Source organism: Limanda limanda, chromosome 12 (genome assembly GCF_963576545.1).
Source record: "Limanda limanda chromosome 12, fLimLim1.1, whole genome shotgun sequence".
NCBI lineage: Eukaryota > Metazoa > Chordata > Actinopteri > Pleuronectiformes > Pleuronectidae > Limanda > Limanda limanda.
The window spans coordinates 21,075,717-21,102,228 of record NC_083647.1 but is presented as its reverse complement, the minus strand read 5'-3'; the positions used below and the strand labels follow the sequence as shown (position 1 = coordinate 21,102,228).

At 40.6% G+C, this 26,512-nt stretch overlaps 2 protein-coding genes across 3 annotated transcripts in view; both read right to left on the bottom strand.

Annotated features, from left to right (window-relative positions):
• Positions 1–535: 535 nt before the first annotated feature.
• On the bottom strand, positions 536–14,424 carry LOC133015789 (synaptosomal-associated protein 23-like). Of its 2 annotated transcripts, none has more exons than XM_061083063.1 (8): positions 14,270–14,424; positions 9,811–9,925; positions 6,360–6,401; positions 5,964–6,012; positions 5,154–5,271; positions 3,676–3,840; positions 3,405–3,549; positions 536–2,862 (listed from the first exon to the last, which is right to left on the bottom strand). In XM_061083063.1, exons 2-8 carry the CDS (start codon positions 9,865–9,867, stop codon positions 2,800–2,802), a joined length of 639 nt encoding a protein of 212 aa, XP_060939046.1. In that variant the 5' UTR covers positions 9,868–9,925; positions 14,270–14,424; the 3' UTR covers positions 536–2,799. The 2 variants fall into 2 exon arrangements, with proteins under 2 accessions (XP_060939046.1, XP_060939045.1); XM_061083062.1 differs by lacking the exon at positions 14,270–14,424 and adding an exon at positions 14,068–14,245.
• Positions 14,425–24,047: 9,623 nt separating this feature from the next.
• LOC133016003 (ephrin-A2-like) overlaps positions 24,048–26,512 on the bottom strand; it is an 80,108-nt gene continuing 77,643 nt past the window's right edge. Inside the window, exons 3-4 of the mRNA XM_061083299.1 lie at positions 25,714–25,779; positions 24,048–24,166 (exon numbers count right to left, since the gene is read on the bottom strand). Of these exons, the coding sequence (XP_060939282.1) occupies positions 24,048–24,166; positions 25,714–25,779 (185 nt within the window). The remainder of the gene's footprint in view (positions 24,167–25,713; positions 25,780–26,512) is intronic.

Sequence of the window (26,512 nt, the reverse complement as noted above, 5' to 3'; positions counted from 1 at the left end):
TGGCCGTCACACACACACACACACACACACAGGGAATACAGATGTTTCCATGTGCAGACGGCCATTAGAACAATGCGCCTGTGCTAACAGCGCCGGTAATTGGAGTTTTTCTGCACCTTTAAATGGTTTTTGGGGGAACTTGCATCACGTGTTCAGTCTTGTTTATCTTTATCACTCTATCTGATGGAATCTCAGACTCTTGACACCTTCTTCTCTGACACCTCCTTCCACTTTCTTTACTCCTCCTCCTGCTCTTCTTCTTCTTCCCTACCTGCCTCTTCTCTTCGGTGGTTTTTAAATCTGCATTTTGTACTCTCTAGCTATGTAAAATACCCCACAACTGTTGACAGGAAAGATCTAATATCTTTAAACCTTTTTGAGAGAATAAAGTTTAAAAATAAACTCCTGAAACTACCCGGTTTGGGTTCATTTATTTATTGACCACTCTACCGCCCGTCACAGTTTGGTTGCCAATGTTTAATGAAACCGAAATTCATTTTATTTGTTAATAAATTAATAGAGGGTGCAAGGAAAATGCATTTGGGAACAGATTTATTGTGTACAAACAATTAAACATGTGCAGGCATGAAAGAAAAAGGCATTTTGACTCTGTTGAACAGCCGCCCCTTCACCGAGCTCATTTCAGATAAGACGAGCTGCATATGGAACATATTTCAAAATGGACAAAACGGTGGTATTTACATTCCAGTGGCTGTAAAACAATGAATTAACAGCCTCAAGACAGGGAGGCAGCCTTAAGCTATACTAATTAGATCTCAGCTGATAAGTAACAGGCCGAGGAGGATCACTTACAGAAACACAAAGCCCTGAATAACAGCTCATTTCAATCTTCACAAACTCAATAGGTGGACGCCTGCAGCACAGCATACAAATGAGCATTTCCTCAAAAAACTAAAAAAGCCTTGCGATGCCTGAGATATTTTCAGCGTTACTTTATCATTAGCCAATATTCCACAGCGAGGTCTGAGCATCGCCAGCCAGGACTTCTGCATTTACCCCCCCACACTAAACAACATTAATTTGCATATATATTTTTGCGTCTCGCTGCCAGCAGTAATTTCTGAGCCGGGCCGCAGCGCTGACAAGTAGAATTACGCCCTCCATCATCAAATATTATCACTTTACTGGAGCCTGGCTCTGAAAACTGGCTGTTTGCAGAGCAGGAGGAATGGTTTGTGATACCGAGGCTGTTAGAACACAACCATCCACCATCACACTTTTGAAATCCCAGTATTCTCCCAGACTCATTTTCTTTTAATTTAATAAAAAGAGTCGAGGTCATTTTCATTACAACAAAACTGCTGCATGTGCCAGGACGGCAACGAGCCAGTGAGCCGATCTGAGGAATGACAAAGCACGGCCGCGTGTTTCCAGACTCAACATGTGTTTTCATACTTTTACAGGCAATTATTAAACTTGGGGAAATTAATTTTCACACACACTCATAACCGGGGCTCGTGTGGGCTGTTAAATCTCCTCCTGGGTGCAATAAATCTCTATTAACTGGGAGGTGACGAAGAAAGAATGGAATTAGATTAACGGCGAGGCTATAGGATATCAATGAACAGCTACACTGCGTTTCAGTATTTACATCGACACTGAGGTCACGGCGGGAAAAAAAAAAACCTCAAGTGACACGAAATGTGACGAACAGCAGTTGATCCAAAGTGTTTTCAAACCGCTGGTGTTTCCCCCCCATAGCCGGGGACGTCATAAACTGATCTAGAGACGCTGTACAGGAGGAAATGAGGAACATTCCTCCTGGTGTTAACTGACCCTCCTTCACATTTGAAGGAACAGTTATTGCTATACATTTAATTAAAAAAAAAACATCAACATTTAATTGCTCTCGTTCAGGGGGGGGTGCTTTTGAGTCCCAGAGTTTCTGCTGCGACTCCAAAGCACAAATTTTTATTTCTTGTTTTTGAAACAACTTTGAAAGAAATTGCAAAAAAAAATAACATGGGAACAAAGTGTTTAAAAACAAGAGGAAAAAAGGAAAACTTTATTCACAAGTCATTTCTGCTTGATGAAGAATAATTAAATAAGCATCTCAGAACAATACACACGATACAATTGACAGGGAACCAATAGGAGTTTGATTGATTTGTTTTAGACCAAGAATTATGTTTTATGATCAAAGTGGATGCAGCTCTATCAGGGTAAAACCAATAGGGAGGGTGGGGGGGGTTGATACATAAATTAATGTTGTGCTGTATATCACTTAAAGACAATTAAAGACCTTGGATCTACCTCGTCCATAAAGAGAGGCAGATACACAGACAAAGTTCATAGCTCTCGACTCAAGAGGAAGGCAAACAGGGGGATTAGAATAAGCAGGACCAGTATTTGACCTGCGCTGCCCCCCCCCCCCCCCGTGAGTGGGTTGTGATACGATACAGGTCGGGTCCATATTTGGTATCAAACAGCCGTGACAGGCACTCAGTCTCAGGCTGTTTGCTGCAGTTTGAGATGCCCGCACTTCTTCCCCAATTCCAGCACGGAGACTATGAATACAAAATGTTTAAGGATACGAGGTGGTGGCCAATTTATAGACTAGTATAAATGTTTATTCTCTCTTGACATATTAGTGCAGTAAAGGCAGGCACTCTGCTGGCATGAACATTCTCACAGAGAGGATTTCTATTTTATGTTTGTGTATATGTGCAAGTATGTGTGTGTGTGTGTGTGTGTGTGTGTGTGTGTGTGTGTGTGTGTGTACGGGGCGACACAGGCTCAAGGTTGATAGATGAAATTGGCAGAAGCGTGGTTCCTTGTCTATTTGATGAGCTTGTTGGCTCGTTGGTTTGCATCATCAATGCGAACCTTGTTCATGTCCGCCTGAAAGAAAACAAAGAAACAGGTGAAAAGAGGCACTTATACAAACACTCATTTTTTTATTAAGCAATTCACTAGTGACTTTGAATGCGTTTAAACATATTAAAAAGTGGAGCGCTGTGGCCGGGGGGGGTTTGACCTCTAGTGATAACCGAGGCAATACACAGTCCTGTCTGTTTCAGTGATCTACAGGTGGAGGTAATGTGCCAAGAGGTGAGGAAGAGGAGAACTCCTGAAGATTTACAAGACAGGATTCAAACCCTCGGTTAAATGTATCATAACCTTTGTTTGCTAAGAAGTAAACAGTGTGAAAGTTTTGCCAGAGCGAGTATAGTGTTGTTTAATTTGTCCATAAAGCTTGAGATGATGAATAGGTGGAGGGAAGGAAACGTGTTTCATGAGTGAAAGTGTTTTTTCTAAAGACGTCTCAGGTAAAGCTCCTCTTAAATCCTCTCGAAAGGAAGCATTAGCAAATTAAGGCGACAGACGCTGCGTCTACGACATAAAAATTGAACAATCACAGGGAGTTAATTTCAGACTCTTACCTTGTCGGTGATGCGGTCGATCTGTATGTTTTGCTTGTCGATCTCGGAGCCCATGTCCATAGCCATAGTCTTCAGGTTGCCAATGATGCTGCCGACCGCACCGAGATTCTCCTCCATCTCGTCCTCACGGGCATCGTTGGTTATCCTGTGCCACAGACGTTCAAATGTTGGTTTACAAAGGGTCTTTCAAATATGTGTCAAATGTGATCAGGGCCATTTTAATTTCTGACGGCACTTTAGTAAAAGAACGAAAGAAAGAGCCGGACTCTACCTCTTGATGTACGGGCCTGAGTCGTTCTGCTGGCCGACCTGACCGTTACGAGCACCCGGCGGCTGCCTGGAGATCACCTTCGAGTCACTGTCGTCAATTTCTCCATCTGCTCCTCTGATTCCCCAGGTTTTCTTATATTTCGTGTCATGCTCAATAGTCGACACCCTGGCAAAGGAACAAATATCATAGTCAGAAAAAAACAAGGAAATCTAAAACCTTAAAAACTAGGACACTTTCTATTAAGAACCATCTGAACTATGGAGGAAAAGCATCAAAAAGGCGTCCATCACTACTACATGCACAGATGCTCATCTATCATAACATCATAAAACCTGATTTCCTACCTTATCTTTTGGTACTCATCAATGAATCCTCCTCTCCAATGTGAAAGCATTTTGAAAAGATTTGTTTTTCATGTTTAGACCCAGATATGATCTCATTGTACAAAGACACTGACACTGCACATCGATACGGTTTAACAGATTCAGACACACAGATTAGAGTGCGTTCACCACGGAACATTACAACTTAAGGGTCACACAACCAACTCCTTCAAAAACAGCCGGGAATGCTCATGAATTGGAAAAGCAAGTTTATGACCACAAAATAGACATTTGACAGACAAATCAGCATTTTGTGAGGCAGCCGTTCAAACTGCGGTAATTCTGTGAAAGTCAGTGATAATAGAAACAAAGCGAAGTTGGACGTGTTTCTGGTTTTCTGAGGTGTTGCCTTGTTCCCTTTTCAAAAACTTTCCTCATTTTTATTCAAATCACATCCGTAATGTTACTCGACAAAGAAACACGGCACTTTCCCAAGAAAAGTGGGCAATAATATAGATTTATGGTAACGGCCACCAGACAGCTCAATACACTGAAACAAATTTAGCACCAGCTGCTGTGAACACAAGAGTTTCAGAGTCGCAGTGAGGAACAAAACACAGAAACATAATGACTGAATCCTAAACTGACCCAGAATCCACCAGTGAATTGAATTCAGCCTCAGATTGTGTCGTTAATTTAATATTAACACCGTAACCTTTACATGTGACAGGTGTTAGCAGCGCTGCTAAAAGGCTTCTAAGCTCAATGGGCCCGTTTTTAATTATCCAAGAAGAGATCATTTGTGACACGGCCGTCAACCAGTGATTTAAATGTTCCAAATATTAGTTACATAACACTGTGCTTGGAAAGAAATTAGTCACGAGAACTCCACCCACTTTGTAACACTACCCATAATATAGAGAATAAACAAAACTATATTTAATATGCCAAGAAACAGAGTGTTTACACAGCTTCCTTGCTTGTTAATAGCTGAATTTGTTGAGTTCATTTGCAAGTATTTGTTCAAATCAGCCCCAAACCAATGAGAGGAAATTGTGATAAATATAATCTCCCAACTGGCAGTAAAACAGTGTCGTGTATCCAAAAAAAGATAACAGTGAAATGGAGCCCTCAGCGGCTCTGGGTGTAAAGTACCTGTCACAGGGGCAGACACAGATCCCACAGCACTTGGAGAGATCGGTGAGGTTTTTCTCAGCCAGTTTCATATCCTGGTTGATCTGGTCCATGCCGTTCTCTGCATTCTTCAGCTGCTCTGGAACACACAGAGACAGGTACAGCACATGTCAGAATCCTCTTTGTATCTGGGTACATTTCATACACTAGGAATGAATCCTATTGTTTTGTTGTTATAGACTTTATTTAGTTTTTTCCATTTTTAGAATAGATTCAATTAATTATTTAATAACCACTGTGAGGATTCTTAAATTGGGTCAACAACTGGGCCATTGCAGCAGCAACAAATGGGATAGAGACAAAACAATGCAACATACAGTAGGTAGAAAAACTAATAATTACAAACGCACATTTTTAAACAGAGAACACAGCAGATACACACAAAGTTAAAGGCAAAAAAACACTGTAAACTATCATTAATTGAGGATAAACTTTTGGCTTATTTTAATAATAATGTATATGATCATTTTGACCATTGATCGCTGTTTTACTGTAACTGTGACAATTATTTTATATATTCAGGTTTGAATAAGTAGCTTCATTAACACCTCTCTCGTTTTAATACTCAGCATTGAACTATCGCCAAGTGTGTGCAGTCACACAAATAAATGCAGCTCCAAGTTAGAAAATGCAAAACATTTCTTTGAGCACGACATTCTCACACATCTTTGTCCTTGAATTTTATTCAACAGCCTCAAGTGAAAAGCTCCACAAAACCGATAAGTAAGGTCACACACATCAAAATCTGCAGCGTTGATGTTGTAAATTTACCTCCTTGCTGGTCCAACATCACCATGGTGTTTGCACCTGTTACTTTGCTCTGGAAGAACAACAAAAAATCATTAGTTAAGAAACCATGAAAATAAAAACGCACATGGTTTGATGAATTGTAAGAGATGGTAATAATTAGGTCTAGATACATTTCAGGATTCATTTGGACAATCAGAGAACTGGAGCGTTTATCTTGTTATACAATGACTTTGTCACTCACACTTTGTTGGAAACGATAAACATTTAATTCATATTTCTGTCCAAATTATGTCAAAATATCTAATATGAATATAAACTAATATTAATTCTAGCATTCAAAGACCAAAAATGTAATTTTCCTGATTACAAAATAGAGGAGCAAGTGATGAACCAATACAGACACAATAAAACTCTCACCTCCTCGGCCATCTGCAGCATCCGCCGCGTGCTTTCCAGTGACTGGGGGAGAAAAAGACACATCACATGTTAGAGAATAATGAGACAAATGGAAAAGCTAAATGTAAACAGTTTTAGCCAAAAGCAGTTTGCAGCGAGAACGAGGGAGAAGGAGACATAATGATGCAGAGTGGAATCACGCCTCAGTTCGAATGATGCATTTTCTGTGTGTGTCTCATTTAGGCTCAAACTGCCCAAATGTTCCTGAACGAGATCGTGCAGATGAAATGAAAATAGATGAATTCAGTATTTGTTTATTGTGGCAGCGTTATCGTCCCTTGTATTCCAATGACACATTGTAGATTCAAAATAAATTTGAGTACACAGCTCCCTGTTCCCTGTCATACTTCCTGTTCTCTGCTATTTATAGCCACACTTTTTCCAAGTTTTGGTAAAGTTTATATTGTTCTGGTGGAGAAAGTTGGACCAAATCTTCAACCCACACTGGATTTTATATATCCACCTGGATTTGTATGAGAATTTCTTACAGTCTTCTTAATTCAAATAAACCAGTTGATTGGTGAGAATACGGCCTCAAGGGACTGAGAGGATGGAGAAGAAAACACAGAAGAGAATTACAAAGGAGACGGAAAGGAAGAGAACAAGATAAGAGGGATGAGGAAAATGGAAAGATGCGTGTGATAAGAAAATAAGATTAGAAAACAGGAAGCGACACGGTATTCATTAAAATATAAGAGTCAACGGCAGCAGATCTATAAGACCAGTTCCATATTGTGATAATAGACTTAATATCATCTGAGATTATATTTATACGATGAATAATTCGAGTTAAATTGATAATTCGTTTTAGCTTATTAGGGCTGAAAAGTCATTAGCTATTGATTTTCCATCAATTATCTTTGTGGTTAATGATTATATTAGTCTATTAAATTACCTCAGTTCTTTAATAAAAGACCACAAGTATTATTTAGAATATACTATTTTACAATAGTGGAAAAATGCCAGTTGTAATTTCCAAGGACCAAAGGGATATTTGTGTTCTTAACAATTCAAAATATAAACAATCAACAATATTGATCACATAAGACAAAGAAAAGCAGGTGATTATGCAAACATCATGCATAATAAACTAAGGAGCGTGGATTTCGTCCTGTGTCTAAACTCGCTCTAATCAGATGACATGGGGTAAAGCCGACACAAAAGTTAATCGACAACAAGACGCAGACAAAAACACACAAAGACAAAAAGGGTTGAAACTGGAATGCAGTCAGTTCAGGTGAGCAATGACTCTGTTTCGCTATAAATAGACGGCAACTCTGCACAGAGCAGCCAAAGGAGCAAAGCACGGAAGCATCTCGGGGCATGACTCCACTGTTACCATCGCTAATGAACTGCTACCAGGAGGGAGAGAGAGAGAGGGCGGGGGGGGGACCGGAGCCCTTATTCTTTCTGTGTTATGTTTGCTCTGAATACATTAATCAGCGAGTTGAGAAACAGACAAACATAGAATTGGCGAGATGAATATGCTGAGCTCAGCCAGGTTCCTGTTGGCTTAGCCCAAACATCATTCGGTGGATAAACATTACTTTATGTCGTCCAAAATCCTTGGACTTGACTAATTAAGCCCGAAATCGCAGACTTAGGACAAATCTTCCAGGTTGACACTGTGTGACAAATGTGAGATGCAGAGAATGGCATGATAATTTGTGTTTGGGATGGCTATACATTCAAAACAGCCTTAAATCCACAAGACGACCTTTCCCTTAACATACCAAACCCCGATGTTGCCCTGATACATTGCCAGCCATGCTCTGAGTCTGTCAGGTATGAGTGTTTACCCAAAGCCAGAGTGTTAAGTAGCTTTAGCAGAAGGAGCCTCCCATGCTTTGTCCAATGCGTGATCTCCTTTGTCAACCAGACAGCAGCAGGAGGAAGAAAGAGATAGAAACACAGTTCAGAAAAGAAAAGAGAGAGGAAAACCCCCCACAGCGAAATTAGTACAGTGGAAATTACAAGAAGGTGACATGCACTGGAGTAAATTAATCTGCCTCCATTGGAGTCAGATGGCTGATCATATGATGCCCAGCAGTGCTGATTAAACAATTATCTCCGTGATAATAACAACGCTTAGATATAGCTGACAACATTCACACAGAGGGGGAAGGGGCTAAATTAGGCGTAAAAGCCTCACACACTCCTTAGTAATGCCTGACTTAATTCTCAGCTGAATGCTTTGGAAATGACTCACTCTCATTGCAAAACTGCAGAAACCACCGGATTATATACGTGTTTCATTCTACTCAATCTGTATAAATTGAGCCAAAAAACCATGGCTACAGTTAAACAACTATTTAATTTGTGATATTAATCTTTAATGTGAATTAAAGATCAATATTATTTCAATAACTGAACTTATGAATGTACTGATATGGCTTCATGAGTATTTATACTCAAGATATCAAAAGGAATAGTTTGACATTTTTGGAAATGCTAGCACCTGCTTTCCTGATGGAAGTTAATTTAGAAGATTAATACCAGTTTTGTGTTTTCATGTCAAATATGAAACTACAGTTGGCGGGTGACAATATTAATTTTGGATTAATAAGTTATCTTTAGAATAAGCATATTTTATGTCAAACTATTCTTTCAACAATTTGCATTCTTACTTCTGGCTGCAATTGTTTTGTTTCATTTTCATCTGATCTCAACTGTTTTGCATTCAAGACTAATTAACTTTTTCTGTTTGAAGACTTTATGTATATGTGCCTTTTTTTTGCTGTAATTTAAAGTAAAACTCCACCTTAATCTTCATTTTTAGTATCAGGTACTCGTTCCCTCCAGGTTTAAAAAGTTTAAAAGAGAACAGCTGCTGTTAAATTTGGCGCAGGTGAGAGCGATGAGTTTTCACGGTAGGAATAAAAAAGGCTAATGCTTTATTTTAGTATGGTATAATTTCTGGATAATTTCTAAGGAAGGTTTCCTGGGAGCTCACTACATACTGCAAAAAATAGCTTTTCTTTTAAAGCAAAGCTCAATTTAAACCCAAATAAATATTCACTTATTACTAATTTAATATCGGAAACATTATCCTCCATATAAACTGTGACTGTTTGGTTGCCTTAACAGTTTCCACAGCTTTAGTTAGGACCAAAATACTTGTTTTTAGGAAACTTCCAAGAAAAATAAAATAAAGTATAAAAACATCTGTAGCAACATATCACACATACACACGCAACATGATCCTCTCTCTGTCACTTTCCATCTGAATTCTCACTATGTTCCAAATACTCATTGTTTCACTTCTGTTTAGGACTCTCGACGTGGTGGCATCTGATACTTAAACATTTCAGGTAGATTATCACTTGAGAGAAGTTTCATCCTGCTGCTACTTGCTCATAGAGAGTGAGAAACAGACTGTGAGTGGGTCTGTGTGGATCTTGTGAGTCAGTACCTCGTCAGTCACTTGGTTGGCCCTCATGGTAATCTGTTCCACAGACATGTCGTCCATCTTGCTGCTGTCCTGTTTGGAGGCTCCTCCTGCGGCACCGAGCTCGATATTCTGCGGCCTGACAGAGGGGTTCAGAAAAGAAAGTCAATAAGTATTTTTAATGATGTTTCTTTACATATTGGCTGACATATATTCCAATATCAACACATCTGCAATGAGATAATAACTTCAGATTAATCAGACTATGGCAGATTTACTTATAATATTACTAAAATAATGAGTTCTTAGTATAAATTAGCAATAAGAATCATTTAATTGTTGACATTGATCAACAAGGAGCAACAACTGTCAACAAGTTTCTTGGCTTTTTTCTGTAGTATATCATGATGAATTATGTATTATTCTCTCACTGCTGATGTCTATCATGTTGATTTGTAACATAGTCACAACTTTAACTGGATTTAGATTTAATATGGAACAAAAAAAACACAATCCTGAAAAGACCTAATTTGAATTCTGTAAGTTCAATCCAAATTAGTTACTTCAACTGAACTGTGTTCCACTCAGCTCAAAACAACATAATAAAACTTGGTGTTTTTAGTAGTTTACAGCGAGCATTACCTTGTTAAGACATATATACCCTAAAAGTCTTACTTACAGAAACTACAGTCAAAGCTTTACAGGTTCAAAAGTTCAGGTTCTGAGAAGCTCCAGCTTAAGCATTTTCATAGTAGTTAAAAAGGACCTTATATCACAATAAGTCAAGGTTCAGTGCTGTATACTACTTAAAATCTTAAAGACGAAAGAGCAAACTTAAAGGTCGAACTTTTAACTACGTTTGCAGAAATGTTATTGTCACTTATTGGGAATAGAAGAAGATGCAAAACCTAAACAAATGAGACTCCTTTCCTGCTGCTGAGAGTGTTTGGAGTCTGAACACAGAGAATCTGTATCAGTGATGAAGAAAACCTATCTATCTGTTTGTGTGCCTGCAGCGGGTCCTTGTTGATGTAAAGCTTAGCTGCAGCGTGGCTGGTAGAATCATATGTGCTAACAATGAGGGAACTGAGATAAGGAGGCTGGAATATGGAAATTAGAATGATGAGATTGAATGTTGGCAACTGGCAGATTAAAAGAAAGTTCAATCTTTTGTGAAATAAGATAATGTTACCGGTGAATGGTTAAAGGCATCTAAGGTAAAAGCAGTACATTAAAAAAGGTCTAACATTATCTTTCTAACATTTGTGTGGTTTTGACTTTTTAAAATGGCATCATCCCAGTTGAGTGACACACATTACTGTTCACTCTTTACTGATTTACCTTATTTTTCTTGTACATAATTGCTCCTGAAAAGATGCTGAATATTATATATCATCAATAGAGACATTCTGCAACAAAGTTGACCTTTGACTTTAAAATTAAACTTCAAGTTCAAGACAAATAACCTATGTGGTCTCAAAAAGATCAATGTTATGTCCTGAGGACGTCAAATCTAAATTTTACGGTTAATATGGTGAAATGAAAACTTATGTTATCTAATGAGAATATGTATGCGTGGGATCTCTGTGACCCCTTCACGAACACGGGAATAGTCTGACAACAGATGACAACACACCTACTTAACTAGCTGGTGGTGGATGGTGCTTATGAATTCTTAGCGTCAATAACTGACTCACTTCAAAACAAGTATAGCCTAAGATCAAAAGCTACTCAAGGCTGCTCCTCTCATGTGATATTCAGTGTATGAATTCCCCGATCTCATTAACCCATACTGGGTTATGCCTACATTTCACAGCTCAATACACACTGCGTTCAGATCGACAATCAGATTCCGCGATCTTGCACAATCATCACAAAAGAGGTTGTTATGAAAGGGGTGTTGGTGAGAAGCTTTATGGTTGAGCCAGCATAAGGAAGTGCAGGGTGTCAACACGTTTTTAAGCCCGTAATGAATGAAGCTGTCAGGGCGGCTGTGGCTGAGGTGTTGAGTGGTCGTCCTCCAATCAGAAGGTCGGCGGTTCGATTCCTCAGTCTTCCTCAGCTACATGCCAAAGTGTCCTTGGGCAAGATACTGAACCCCTAAAATGGCCTTGTAGGGAATAATCCTCGAAAGCCCATGCTATTGAACAACTGGAGGTGTCAGTTCCACGTTGGCCTAGTTTGTAGTTTTATAAGTGTCTGAATATCTGTATAACTACAGAACTACAACACACAGAGAGATTACAAAATATATCTTTGAAAAACAAAAGAACAACTCATTCTTGAGCACAAAAAGAAGCATATAAATAAATCCACATAACTAAGAGTTCAGATTACAGAATCTTAAGACTCTTTTTTACTATTTATTAAAATGCATTCTTTCCAATTAATCTTGAACGTTGCAAACAAGGAATGAGAAGTGGAGCAGAATTAAATGCCCCTAAGTGTTAGATGACGGCAAGACCCGTTACGTATAAGAACGGTTAAAAGGCTACAGACACCCATTCAATTACCTCCAAGGAAAACACTGTTATAATGATGTAAAGCATTCTGGATGGTTTCTCAATTCATAAATACAAGCCCACTGACAGGCAGAAACACTTTGTGGAGAAGGGACTTGCATTATAGGTGTGGTTTTGTTGTATTTTTCAAGGTAATCCATTTGGAGACGCATACTTTAAGTACTAAATCCATAATTCTGATCATAACTTGAGCTATGGTACCTTGGGGTAGAGCCAAGCAGAAGAAATCCAATGATTTGTGACCATTGTGCAGTCCAGCATCACAAGAGGCTCGGAAATGAGTGGTGTGATATTATCCTCTAAGAGGTTTTGGTGCATAAAATAACGTGAACTCAAGAGCGTCCTAAGCAAAGAATGAAATCTGTTATCCGGCTTTGACAGGACAGTCAAGGACAGAACCAGGTGTCCACGAGCAAGACTAAAGTTTCTTAAAATTCCAGCCGACAGAAGGATACCAACACTCAGGAAACATCCTTTTCCTTTTCGTTCTCTCCTGTCCTCTTCCTCTCCCTTATAAGGTTCAAATAACATTTTCCTGTTTTCCAAATAACCCCTGAACCTCAAGTTCCCGTTCGACCCGACTGCAATTAAACATCCTGAGAAAAACACAGGGAAAGACGGAGAGTTTACTTGGCAGGCAGATTAGACGATTCAAAGTTGTAGACGCTGCATTTTTTTTTCCTGGACCAGAGGGCATTTGGTTCACACAGGCTCGACTGCTCTTTCCAACCCATTATTGAACTTGACGAGGCAATGATACAAGGTTTATATGCACAACAAAAAATAACGACTCATCCGCACATTTTGTAATTTGTTTGCCAAGCAAAGAGCAGAGGAACATGTCAACAACAAAAGATAAACTTCCTGTGCCAGTGAAGCAGATCTCTCTGTAGCTGGGTATCGATAAGGGCAATGAGAAGGTTACAACTGAAGAAGAAACACACAATAAACACTGTATTCTGGACTTTCCTGTGCACTTTGAATCACACAACCCATATGTTTTCACACCCAAGGCTGAAACAACGCACAACATGACGCCACAAACACAAGATCACTTCCACGGACATACCCGTTCATGTTGTCGTGTCTTCACAGTCACAGCCCAACACAATGACTATAATAGGGAAACTCACTTCTGGTTCTTCTACTCAAACCTGTTCCTCCTGATCTGAGCCACACACACACACACACACAAAGACACACACTGACGTCTTCTCTTATTCCTATCATGCTGTGTTACACGTTCCCCTTGTTGACCTTTTTAATACATACACACACACAAAAACTTTTACTTCTCCAAGCACACTTTCCCTGTAGTGTGTGTGTGTGTGTGTGTGTGTGTGTGTGTGTGGGGGGGGGTTAAAAGATAAGAAGCTAGCTGAGTTGTGTAGACAAAACAAACACATGACATCACGCTGTGCCCATGAAGGGGGTTGAAAACACGTGTTTTACCTATTTTAACTTCAAGTAAAATAAAGTAAATTGTATTAATCTGTTCAGTTGTTGTGTTCAAAAGTTGTATCTACACTCCTGACCCGGTTGGTTGTGTCATGTGGCCAGAGGGGACAAAGTGCTGGGCCACTTTTTAACCCGAGTCACCTGAGACAAACAGGTGACGTTAGCCTGGATGAGAAACACGAACCAGAAAAACACACACACACACCACACACAATACACACGAGTTGTAGCGGTCCAGCCCCACTTTTAAAACTTAATTAACACTTCGAATTGGACACAGAAGTGTGTAAAACTGTCTTACATTGTGTAGAAAGTTGTTGTAAGTTGTCGTAAAACTTGGGGTAGTGTCCTTTCCGGAGTCGTAAACCTAGCTAAACACAAAAGTTGCAGCTAGCTCGCTAGTTAAGCTAGTTCCGCTTTCTGTCCCTCACCCACTTTGACAGCTGCCCGACAACCCGCTCTCACAACCGGGGCCGGAGCTAATGAAGGGAGGCGACACTTACCCTTGTCTCACCCTCTCTCTCCTGCTGGTGGGGGAGATCTCCTCCTCGCTGCTGCTGCTCCTCCTTCCGCTCGGCGGGTGAAAACTTGGCTCCCGGAAACTTCTGGATTCCTTCAGTGGCTCCTCCGGCCTGAGTGACGTGCTGCGTGCTGCGTTCACGGGCTGTCGGGAAATGTCACGATTGCAAAAAAAGACCGGAAGAAGAGCTCGGACTCGGAGGCCGGAGTGAGAATTAGTAATAAAACATTTTTTTTCATATTACTTTAGTATGTTATAAATGTTCATGTTGAAACAGTAGGACATTGTTTTTCCCTCTGTTTTGGAATCAGTAAGATAATATAATAAGTTATTAGTCCCATAGTCAAAAATAAGCATCAGTAAGTAATAATAAGTAACATAGAATACTTAAGTGTAAGGAATATAAAAAAGATTGAAAAATACGAATGGAATAAAGAGTGATATATATATGATATAAACAGTATAAAAACAAGAAACAGATGTGCAGTGTGATAATTACACATGAACCCTTGTATTGCACAGACAGGATGAATATGGCACAGTTGATAGAGTTAAAGGTTCAGAGTGTACGATTTAGGTGAAAATGATCTATTAGCAGATATTGAATATAAAATAATCCTTATCCACCCTAGTGTGTTTCATCGAAATAGTAGGAATCATTGTTCATTTTTATGTTGAAACAGTAGGACACTCATTTCCCTTCTGCTTTGGAATCAGTAAGATAATATAATAAGTTATTAGTCCCATAGTCAAACATAAGCAAGTAATAATAAGTAGCATGCCATTCTTGTAATGCATTTAAAAAAGATAGAAACATATGAATGGAATAAAGAGTGATATATATGATATATACAAACAAGAAAAATATGTGCAGTGTGAGAATTTCCACTCCAATGTGGAGATATGATGCCAAGAATAACTTTTTTTTTTCATATTACTTTATTATGTTATTCATTTTCATTTTGAAATAGTAGGACAGCTTCCCACTCTGCTTTGGAATCAGTAAGATAATATAATAAGTTTTTAGTCCCATAGTCAAAGATAAGCATCAGCAAGTAACAATAAGTAACCTTTAATACTTAAGTGTAAGGAATAGAAAAGATAGAAACATTTGAATGGAATAAAGACTGATATATATGATATATACAGTTTAAAAACAAGAAAAATATGTGCAGTGTAAGAATTGCACATGAACCATTGTGATGCACAGACAGGATGAATATACAGTTAAGATAATTAAAGGTTCAGTGTGTAAGATTTAGGTGAAAATTATCTATTAGCAGAAATTGATTAAAAAAATAATCCTTATCCACCCTAGTGTGTTTCATCGAAATAGTACAAATCATTGTTAATTTTTATGTTGAAACAATAGGACACTCATTTCCCTTCTGCTTTGGAATCAGTAAGATACTATAATAGGTTATTAGTCCCATAGTCAAAAATAAGCATCAGTTAGTAATAGTAAGTAGCATGCAAAACTTAAGTGTAAGGAATATAAAAAATACAGAAACATATGAATGGAATAAAGAGTGATTTATATATGATATATACAAACAAGAATAAGAAAATATGTGCAGTATGAGAATTTCCACTCCAATGTGGAGATATGATGCCAAGAATAACCTTTTTTTTTCCATCTTACTTTAGTATGTTATTCATTTTTTATTTTGAAATAGTAGGACACTGTTTCCCACTCTGCTTTGGAATCAGTAAGATAATATAATAAGTTATTAGTCCCATAGTCAAAGATAAGCATCAGCAAGTTATAATAAGTAACATGCAATACTTGTGTATGGAATAAAAACTGATATATATATGATTGATACAGTACAAGAAAAAGATGTGCATTGAATGAATTGCACATGAACCCTTGTATTGCACAGACAGGATGAATATTGTACAGCTAAGATAATTAAAGTATCAGTGTGTAAGATTTAGGTGAATTATCTATTAGATGAAATTGAATATAAAATCATCCTTATCCACCCTTTATCCTAGAATGGACCCTTTATATTCAAATACTTTATATTTACGTCAGGAGTGGGTCCTCTTTACGGAGGCCGCCATGTTTTTTACAGTGGTCAAACTGGATAAATTAAAAACCTTTTAAGTTTTTATGACAACTGAAGGCTGCCACAGGTTCATGTTCATATTTGGAAGGGGAGGGGGAGGTGAGGTGTATTCAGCTGCAACATGCAACTTCACCACTAGATGTCACTAGATTCTACATACTGAACCTTTAAACCAGAGTAAGAGTTCTGTCCTTAATGGTGGTGATGGTAGTTTTTACTGGGAGCAGAGCTGGTTGTACAGTCTCGCTGCTGCAGGACCTGCGAAACCTCTCCTTCAGACACTTAGGGTCTGTCGCTGAAAGGATCTTCCCAGTGCTGTGATGGTGTCCTGCAGAGGGTGGGACTGGTTTTCCATCCTCCTCCACTGTCCCACCACCTCCACTGGGTCAAGGGGGGTAACCCAGGGCCGAGCTGGCCCTCCTTATCAGTCTATCCAGTCTCTTCCTGTCAGCAGTGTAAATCCTGCTGCCCCAGCCTCCAAAGAAGATGGCCGATGTTACCACAGAGTCATAAAAAGTCTTCAGCATGGCAGAGTGATACAATACTCATCGTTGTGATTTATATGACAAAGCTGAATGGCCGTCTGTCTCTGTCAGGTGAGAAACACACTGGGTTTGATTTATCTCTAAGGTCCTTATTTATCTTTTACCCTCCTGTTTTTTTTCTAAGCTTGCGAAATCCAATACATCCCATCATGTGCCTGCAACACGGAATAACACACAGAACAATCTAATGCTCAAGTCTTCAGCTGTTCTTATTAATTTGTTTAGATCGATCCATTTGCTTTAACTGACCTTTTATGTACTGTTAAAATGTATGTAAATCTTACTTTTTCTTATTTGTGTTTTCTTTATGTCTTGGAGTGTTTAGTTTATTTTCTGCACTCAGATATAGATTAAATGATATGTATTTATTAAAGGGGTAACATTTTTGGAATAAATATAATGAGGAAATACAAACGTTTAAAAAAAGTGATGAACAAATTCAAAATGGAGATGTAATCTTTGTAACTACCCTTAATAAAAATGTTGTCTGTATTGTTTATTTGTTGTTTTGTCTTTTTTCTGTCTATACTTACTAACCTAAGCTACACCTTTTGTTCTACATCTATATTTTTGTTCTGATCTATTAATTCTTTGCCCCATGTTGCTTTACTTTATAATACAACATTTATTTTGGAAACTGAATATGAACATTACTCAACATTAAAAACTTTACCCAATCATTGTTATCAAATTGTACTAGGTTGATCGTATGTTAAATTGCTAATTAAGAATACTAACTAATTTTTGATTAGTGAGGAAAACTATTGTTTCGGGGAAATGTGATCCTCTCAATAAGCTAATTTTGTAGCGTATAACGTTTTTAATAACGTGGTTTATTTAGTTTGAGTAGTTGTATATTAACAAAGCTAGCTAGACTAAATGCTCATATACAGGTTTTTTTGCTCAATTAGTAATAATTACAATATTTAAAAATGGGATGTAATTATCTTAATCCTTAAAGGGTAGACAAATAAATAAATCATGTGTATAATGGGTATAGACACTATTGAGTTTCTTGTGGAGATTTAAAATGTGGGCCAAAATAAACAATTAATGAAAAGAAAGAACATTGAAAACTTTACCAATTCATTCAAAGTCACTAATTTTTAATTCATTAATGAGGACAAATACTTATTTCTGGATATTGGGATTCTCTTAATGAGGTGAATTCAGTGGCAGCTTTATCTAATTCATATAGTTTAAGTAGTTGTGTTTCAAACTGAAACGAGTCACGATCTGTGAACAGGCTCCAGAATGCAGAACTCGATGGTGCGCATGTCCTGTCACGTGACTCCAGAACCAGGCGTTGCTCATTCTCCCCACATGGGTGCAGCATTTACCCTTCACCCAGACCTCCCCCCCACCCTCCTCACCCTCCTCCCACTCTCCTCCTCAGTGTTTTTTAAGATGAAGGCACACTGCTGGATATTTCCTCTTTCCATAGTGTTCCTGCTCTGTAATCTGAGCCTCTAGCATCGAATCTGCTGCGCAATTCCCCCAAGTTTAATGTTTTAAAACCACAGAAAGCTTGTTCAAGGTGACTGCAAAGGCACGGGGCCGAGCGCCAGCCATCAACCGACAATGTCTGAAAGGCAAATTCCTTTCGCTTACTGCAGCTAAATATATATTCCCCCCCCCATGTTGGCTCACCTACAGCTAAATACTAAGGAGCTGAAAATGTTCGCAGCGGCTCCAAATTTGCACAAGAGATGCTCCGGCACTGCCCTCGCTGAACTGCCCCAAGGTGCCTGCATGCTGCCCAGCTTTCTCGGCCCATGTATCTTTTATAGAGTCTACATAGCATGCATTATTCAGCAATAACACACGGCCCATCTGGACTCCTGTGAGTTTGTGTATGTGTGTGTGTGTGTGTGCACCTGTGTCTATACATAGGTGTGTGGTCTATACTTAACTTTCCTGCCATGCCATTTCACCATTTCACGCCACATCCAACAGTGCTTGAAGAGCTAAGAATTAGTATTTCCTCTGTAATTACAAGTGAGGTATGAGCGTGTGTGTGTGTGTGTGTGTGTGTGTGTGTGTGTGTGTGTTTGACAGAGGAAGGAAGAAAGAGAGAGAAATAATAGAAAGTGGTGAGAGAAAGAGAGATAGATTAAGTGAATGTGTAATAGTGACTACAGATGGCACGCTCAGGATCAAGCTCTTTCATCATGCCGTTTCTCATTAATAGAGATGGGAGCGCTGCCCTAATTCCATAATTCCTAAATCATGCCAGTTAGTTGAGCGCGAGGAGACAAAAGTACAGGGGAGAGAGGAGAATAGATTAGCCTGTAGCCTAATAACGTGTCCGCAAGAGTAAGAGAAATCAACAGAAGAAGAGATGAAGGGACAGAAGAAAGAGGAAGAGAGCGTGAAAAGGGTCGCCATCTGCATTTCCTTTTTTGTCGTTGCCAAAACCAACATCATGTAGGCCAAATTTGATTCTCGCCAATTATTGTCCCACATGTAAGCCAGCCAATGAAAGACGCTAAAGTAACACAGGAGATTAATGCGATCTGGAGGAGAATACATGAGGATATAATGGTGTGTTTACAGCATGTGTGACAGTGACATGGTCCAGATGACGGGTTTTCTTAGGATTTCAAGGAGCACATCTGTTCATTTCTGGCTCTGTTCCCTCCATTTTCCCTCTCACACGGGCCGTGACATGGGAGGGTTCCGAGGCCTTGCTTGATCGGGCTTAATTTTACGTCGGGCTAATTCCGCCGGCACCCGATACTTGTCAGGACAAAGAATTGGCTGACCAAGCGCGTGTCTCGGTATTCAGAGATAATTTTATTCCCTCGTCTCCCTTTCACTGGAATATAGTCTTTCTCCATTTAAATTGAGCTCTCATATGAAGCAATTTGACGGAAACCGGAGACATCGATAGCCATTAGCCCGCTTTGCACGAGAGGGCCAAACATGGCAGGCCAGGCCTCATCTATTATTCATGTACCCTTAGTTTTCCCCCAAAAACAACATTTCTTATATTCGTTTTGCATCATGCTGCTAAAAGAGACAAGTCGGTGGTTTCAAGTGACGCTTTTCGAACGGGGCTGATAAATGTTTCACGATATCGGCCCTTACAATACCCATTAGGGGAAAGTGTCTATTGTTTATCTTTCCATGTCCATATATCTCCTGGAAATCTACGGAGCTATAAGAAGAAAGGAAACATTTTATATTATTTTTTAAAAGACTTTGAGCCTTGTTTTATAGAGGGCCACATGATCAAACCTTTTCAGTGAACCATTGTGGAGGAGGAAGTATTCAGATCCTTGTTAAGTAAAACTACCAACACTGAAGTGGAAAATAATCAGGAAAAATAGGAAAGTACAAGATATTATTAGCAAAATGATTATTATTACATATTATGTTAAAAGGGTGGTAAAAGGGATGCATCAAAGCATATTTAATATTGTATGTTATAGGTGGTCCAGCTTTATCCAGTGGTTCCCAAACTGAGAGTCAGGTCACGTGATTAATCACAAGATAAATCTGAAGGATGAAAAATTATGAGGTAAGAAAGTAGGGAAAAAAGTTTTTCTTTCAAAGAAATAATGAATACTTCAACCTCTTTTAATCAAAACATGTTTTACATTTATATATTTAAAACTAGGATTGGTATCCTGTTAAAATAGCAAGAGCAGGCTCCACTTCATTATAGGACCGATACATGCGATCTGCCCTCTGGTCAAAGCTCCGGAAACACATGCACACAAACTGACAACTGGTAGAAGACGACTTTTCTGTGACTTGTGAGTGAGAGCTCAGGCTGAAACAACTTACCAACCCTACCTTTAATGAAACCACAGGAGAAATGTGGAGTGGGAAACAGCCCCTAGGCCAACTCTCCCTCCGAATATTGTTACCATATTCCCAGAATTCAGGCTAAAAAAAAAAGCACTTTTACATTCACTTCTGTTATGCAAATATTAGGAGTTCGGCACATTGAGAGGAAAGAGCTGGAGGAGCTCATTCTCCAGTTGGGTGCCATTAAAGCACCAGAGAATATAGGGCACAATGTGATTGAGTTACTGAAAGAGCACTCGTCAAACCTCAAACCCAAAGGATGGAAAATGCGATGGAAATTTGGCATTTGTTCATTTCAAGTGTTACTTTAATATATATATTTTTATAATTCCTGCAATTACACTCATTTCTATTTATGCGCAAAGTGAAAATATGCATATAAAAAACACCAGAATCGAGATGCACTCATAAACATCCGACATGTGACACGGTAACTCCACACTCTGTAAGAGGTCAGATTGGGAACCACTGGTTAGATTGTGCTTTTTATCAAATGTAAAATCTAAGAAATAACTAGTAACCGAAGCTGTGATATTAATGTAGTGCAGTAAAAAAAGTAGGATATTTCCCTCTAAAACGAAGTGGAGGACACATAAAGAAGCAGTTGATGGGCCACCCTGCTGGAGAGCTGATGGAAACAAGAGAGGAGAGGCTATCAAGCCATCCAGTCTCCACGTTGTCAGCAGTTCAGATTAGCTGTCACATCGCTGAGGGAGAAACAGCTGAAGATTGGAGAGGATGATTTCATCTGAATAATTTCATGCTTTGACTGGCAGAGCTCAGCGTTCTCCGTCCCAGGACTCTGACGTCAGAGGAAGATTGACTCGGGCCAAATAAAGACCCAGGTAGGTAGGTAGTCTGAGACATAATCACATGAATTCACATTTCCAATGAAGAAACCCCGACTCACTTGTCTCGTTTTTTCCGAGTAGACAAAAAGACAATCTTTATTTGTGTGTTTCTCTCCTCGCTCCGACTCCTGTGTTTACTCTTGACCGACTGACATTAATGAATGAGGTCAGCTTCCACAAAATTAACACCACGAACAGAAAAGGAGACAAACTCATACATGACGCTGAGACCTGGAGGCATCCTACCACTACCAACCATGGATCACAAACCAGAGGAGAAGAAGAAGAAGAAGAAGAGGAGGAGGAAGAAGAAGAAAAAGAAGAAGAAGAAGAAGAAGAAGAAGGAGAACGATAGCAGGACAGCATCGGTGGAATAGAAGAAGAGAAGACACATTTTTTTTAATCATCCACAGGCTATACCCCATCACTGCATCCCACACAGGAGTAATTAACAGTGATTTTAAATGCTACAAAAATAAGATGAAACAGGGAAGGAAGTGCTTACCCTCGTTTGTGTGTATTGTGTGTGTGTGTGTGTGTGTACATGTGTGTGTATAATGTGCATGCCATGTCTTTGAAAATGTCTGTGTGTTAATGTCTGCACGTGCGTGTGTGTGTGTATCTGTACATGTGTGTGTTCACAGTGCTTACTCATTATGTTCGCTTCCCAACATTAAAGAAGTCTCAGTCCCATGATACACACACACACTTCTCTCTCTCTCTCTCTCTCCCTCCTCGGCTCCCTCTCTCTTTGTGCTGTTCCCTTTAAAGTACGTCCATGGATGCTCCCACCAGAGGAACAGCCTTGTAATCACAGACTGAATGTGTATATGTATGTGTGTGTGTATGAGTGCCCCACATGGTGTGTTGTTGTTGTGATGCTGCCACACACACCTCCCCTCATATCCCACAGTCTGTGCACTTCCGACATTATGGTTTAACCCCCCCACACACCCAGGACCAGCTTCAGTCAGTGTTCACGTCCGTTGTGATGTGGCCTGGGCTCTGAGGGAGGATTTCCAGTCTGTTCCATTTGCCTCCCGGCCCGGAGCTATTCCATCAAATGACCGAAAGCCAGTCAGGAGAAAGCGCGTGAAGAGGAGGAGAGAGGTTTGATTTTTTTTTTTTCATATTTTCTTCCTTTCGATGTCAGAAGACGAGTCTCTGGGAGAGAGAGAGAGAGCAGTGGCAGGTGGTTCTGATTGTTCCCCATGAAAAAATATATCATCGTTACAAACAAGATTTGATCCGAGGGTTTCACAGTGGTCATGCAACTTGAGTGTCGCCTCCTTTTCCTCACCCGTTCATCCTTTAAACCCAGCCCCCAACCCCATTTATCCTGCCAGTCTGAAGAAGAGAAGGTACCGTAAGTGACCACAGTCCAAAAATAACAATACAGAGAGACAAAGAGAATGGGTGACCAGTGGTACATTCATACATGAGAAAGACATGGTTCCAGAAGTCACCCGACCCGGTCGACAGTAGACGGTGCTGAAGACGCCCGTGCTGGCCAGGCCGTGATAAATGCTTTGTTTTAGAAACACGAAAGACAAAACACGTCCCACCTGAAAAAATGTACACCTCACCAAACCCCACCCAGGAAACCCCCCGCCAAACCCTCCTACTGAAACAGGCTACGGTTATACTTGTCATTATAATATGATATCTGAGCTTCTCATAAAAAATCAATCTCTATGACTTTTATATCACGTCGCTGTGCATATACACTGGGTCTGAAAAATATCAACACAAACAATATTACATTTCCCATATTTAAAATCGGTGCCCGCGTCGTTTTTCCTATTTTCTTTTTCCGCACAGGCCGGGCCGCTCTCCTTCCTCTCCATCTCTGTACATCGGCTCTTTTTTTTTCTTTCTCCTTTCTCCTGGAATTCATCCAGATAGTGCAGAATTCCAATTACAATTCAAGCTTGGCCACTTCCAATACTTGGTGTGAGGATGGGATAGCAATGTGTGCAAAAAAAATCCAATTTTTGTGCATCCAGGCCTATCGCTAAATGCATCCTGCCGTGATTGGATGATAGGAATTGCACGCGACAAGTTTAATCATGGCCACGGCTATATCTACCCCATCGGTGGCTAAAAAGTCAATAGTCAAATCAAGAAAAGGACCCCCTGATATGAGTGCAGAGACATTTCCCTTGTGTTCTTCAGCTGAGAGGTGCTGTCCCACCCAGAAGTCGGGGATCAGAGATGAAGGGTCGATTCCCAGGCAGCTCACGACCCCAGCCCTCTCAGCCAGGCCAGGGTAGGGTGTCCACGGCCGGGCCATGGAAGGGGGGGCTGGCAGTGGGGGTGGTTGGTGGTTGTATAGAGGTGGAGGTGGGAGAGGAGGAGGGGTCGGGGGGGGGGGACGGAGACAGAAGGCTTCCCTGAGGGGTGGTGGACTTAGAGGGACAGCCAGCCCGGCTCAGCAACCCTGGGTGGGAGCTCCAGGAAGAAGGGGGAGAGGGGGGTCACAGCCAGGAGGAGAGTCCCAGTGAGGCCAGAACAGCTAACAGGACCACGCTCCCTGGCCTCCAGCTCGGACCTCCATCAGTCAGGAAGGGCTCCGGAGAATCATATCCCGACCCATCTGAAACAGAGAGAAGAGGAGCACGAACAAAAGCTCTGAACTGAGAGGGACACAGAGAGACAAGACAATCTGAGAGTGGATGAACGAGGGGGGAAGTGGATTTAGAGACAATGGGTAGACACCACTCCACCAGCCGGGGAGAGGATGAGGGAAGATGGCAGAGAAGGATGAGGAAAGAGGAAAGAGCAAGGAGGGAGGAGGGAGGAGGAGAGGACGACAGCAACTGAGCTCTGCAGGGGGTTTAACCAACCTAATTACAGTTTAATCACAGAGACTCCGAATCTGGAGCAGCTGACACACACACACACACACACACACACACACACACACACACACACACACACACACACACACACACACACACACACACACACACACACACACACACACGTGCAGCCCCTCACAGCTCACCCGAGTGACAGTATTTCACAAAACGAGATGGAAGTTGCAATGTCAGACAGATTACTTTAACAGCACAAAAAAAAGAGAGAGAGAGCAGGATCTCAGAGAGGAGCCGCAGCAATGACAGAATAAAGGAACGTATGTTGTTTCAGTAATTATGGAGGAGGAGAGAATTTCCTTCCCCCCTTAGCGAAAAAAAAAGATGGAATGATCTGAGCCTTGAAAGCTTTCGAAGTCCGACTCTCATCCTTGTACGAACATCTTCAAAGCCGAGTCATTATCTGGGGAGACGCGTTACTACCCGGGTTTGATTCCTCAGTCTGGCTCGGGTCGAGGAAGCTCACGAGGGCGGGTTTGGAAAAGGCGGCTCAGGTAGATTTTCAGGATAACGCAAGGTTAGCGTAATGCCTGCTGCAACCTGATCCCCCCCGAGTCTGCCAATCCACCATCTAGCTATTTCTGAAACGGGCAACTATCACCGGCCGACACGTCTGCTCTGGTGTCAGCGATCTGAAAAGGAGCTATTTTCTAAAAGAGTGTGTGTTACCAGGCCGCCTGCTGTTTGGGGGGAAGAAGCAAAAAAAAAAAGACCTGCTTCATCTTTTAACCACATGGCTGCTGCATGAGGCGAATTTCATAAAAAAATATGAAGTGTCTAATATTAGATTAGACTTCTGCTGTATGCGATTGGTTTATTATTAGATTGCTCTCTGGTTTCTCATGAGTAAATCGAGCTAATAGAGCGGCGCTGCGGCCTGGAAAACGTTTTCAGAGAGCACTTTCATCCGGCCCTCTTCTCTCTTTACAAGGACAGAAGGTCTCCCTCACACCCACAGCGAGGGGATGTGATGTGATTTGATGTGATGTGCGTATGCCACTTTGTGCGTCTATGTGTGTGTTTGCGCCTGTGCATTCTTATGTGTGCGCCGGCATGTGTCAGAATGTGTGTGTGTCTGTGCAAAAAGGTGTTAAAGTGTTGCCTGGCCGGCCTGTGAATCAGAGCAGAGACTGTTGCCGGGGCATTCTATCAAGCCTCTTATTCCCCCCTAATTTTACTTTGATAGCCAATCTGGACCTCGGTGTGCGTCGGCGAGTGTGTGTGTCTGTGTGCGTGAGTGTGGCTGTGTAGTTGGAGCGTGACTCACCTGGAGGTCTGACATACACCTTCAGCTTTAGACACGCCCGCCCCACATGGTTCGGGTGAGGAGACGCTGTGAAGAGAAAAAACAAAAAGCACAGAGATTGGATGAGGAGATTAGCCGAGAGAGAGTAAGTGATTTGCGCCGCTGATTGCACTCGTGAAGTAATTGGGGACATTTAATAAAAGTTTGATAGTGTTCTGTCTCTGAGCGCTGGAGGCTTATTATCAGGTGGTTAGCAGCATGACGAGAGAGGAGAGATGGCTGCGACCATGGCCTGATTAAACTGTTTGAAGGGCCTGGTGCAAAAACAAACCTAGGGCCCCCTATCACTCCCATTCCTCTGTCTCTGACTCTCTCTTTATAATAAATCCGGTCAACAAGAAAACAAATGAAACACATTTATTTGGTAATATGCAGGTTATTAAGGTAGATTGGACTTTGGGAACCAAAATAAGACCTAACCATCCATTATACATTTTCCATAGCTGGAGCCAATCCTAGCAGACACTGGGTGACATGCGGGCAACACCCTGGAAACTGATGAAGGTTTAGGGTTCATGTCGGAATATGGCTTAACAGAGACAAACAACCAATCACACTCAACTACACAATTTAGGATTCAAACCAAGGACCTTTTGGTTATACTCTATATTTTCTCGTCTTCATCAAACCAGCAAGTAGTGTCAGTGTTGGAGCCAAAGCTTGATGTAGCTTGAGATCTCTACTGTTTACTCACTTCAGGTGAAATGTTCTATTATTATGACAAAATAATAATAAATAAATAAATAAATGTATTTTATGA

Coding starts and splice junctions, on each gene's coding strand:
- LOC133015789 (XM_061083062.1), bottom strand. Junction 6,013..6,359: donor TGCTGCAGATGGCCGAGGAG/GTGAGAGTTTTA, acceptor TTGTTCTTCCAG/AGCAAAGTAACAGGTGCAAA. Junction 3,841..5,153: donor TGTGTCTGCCCCTGTGACAG/GTACTTTACACC, acceptor TTCCTTTGCCAG/GGTGTCGACTATTGAGCATG.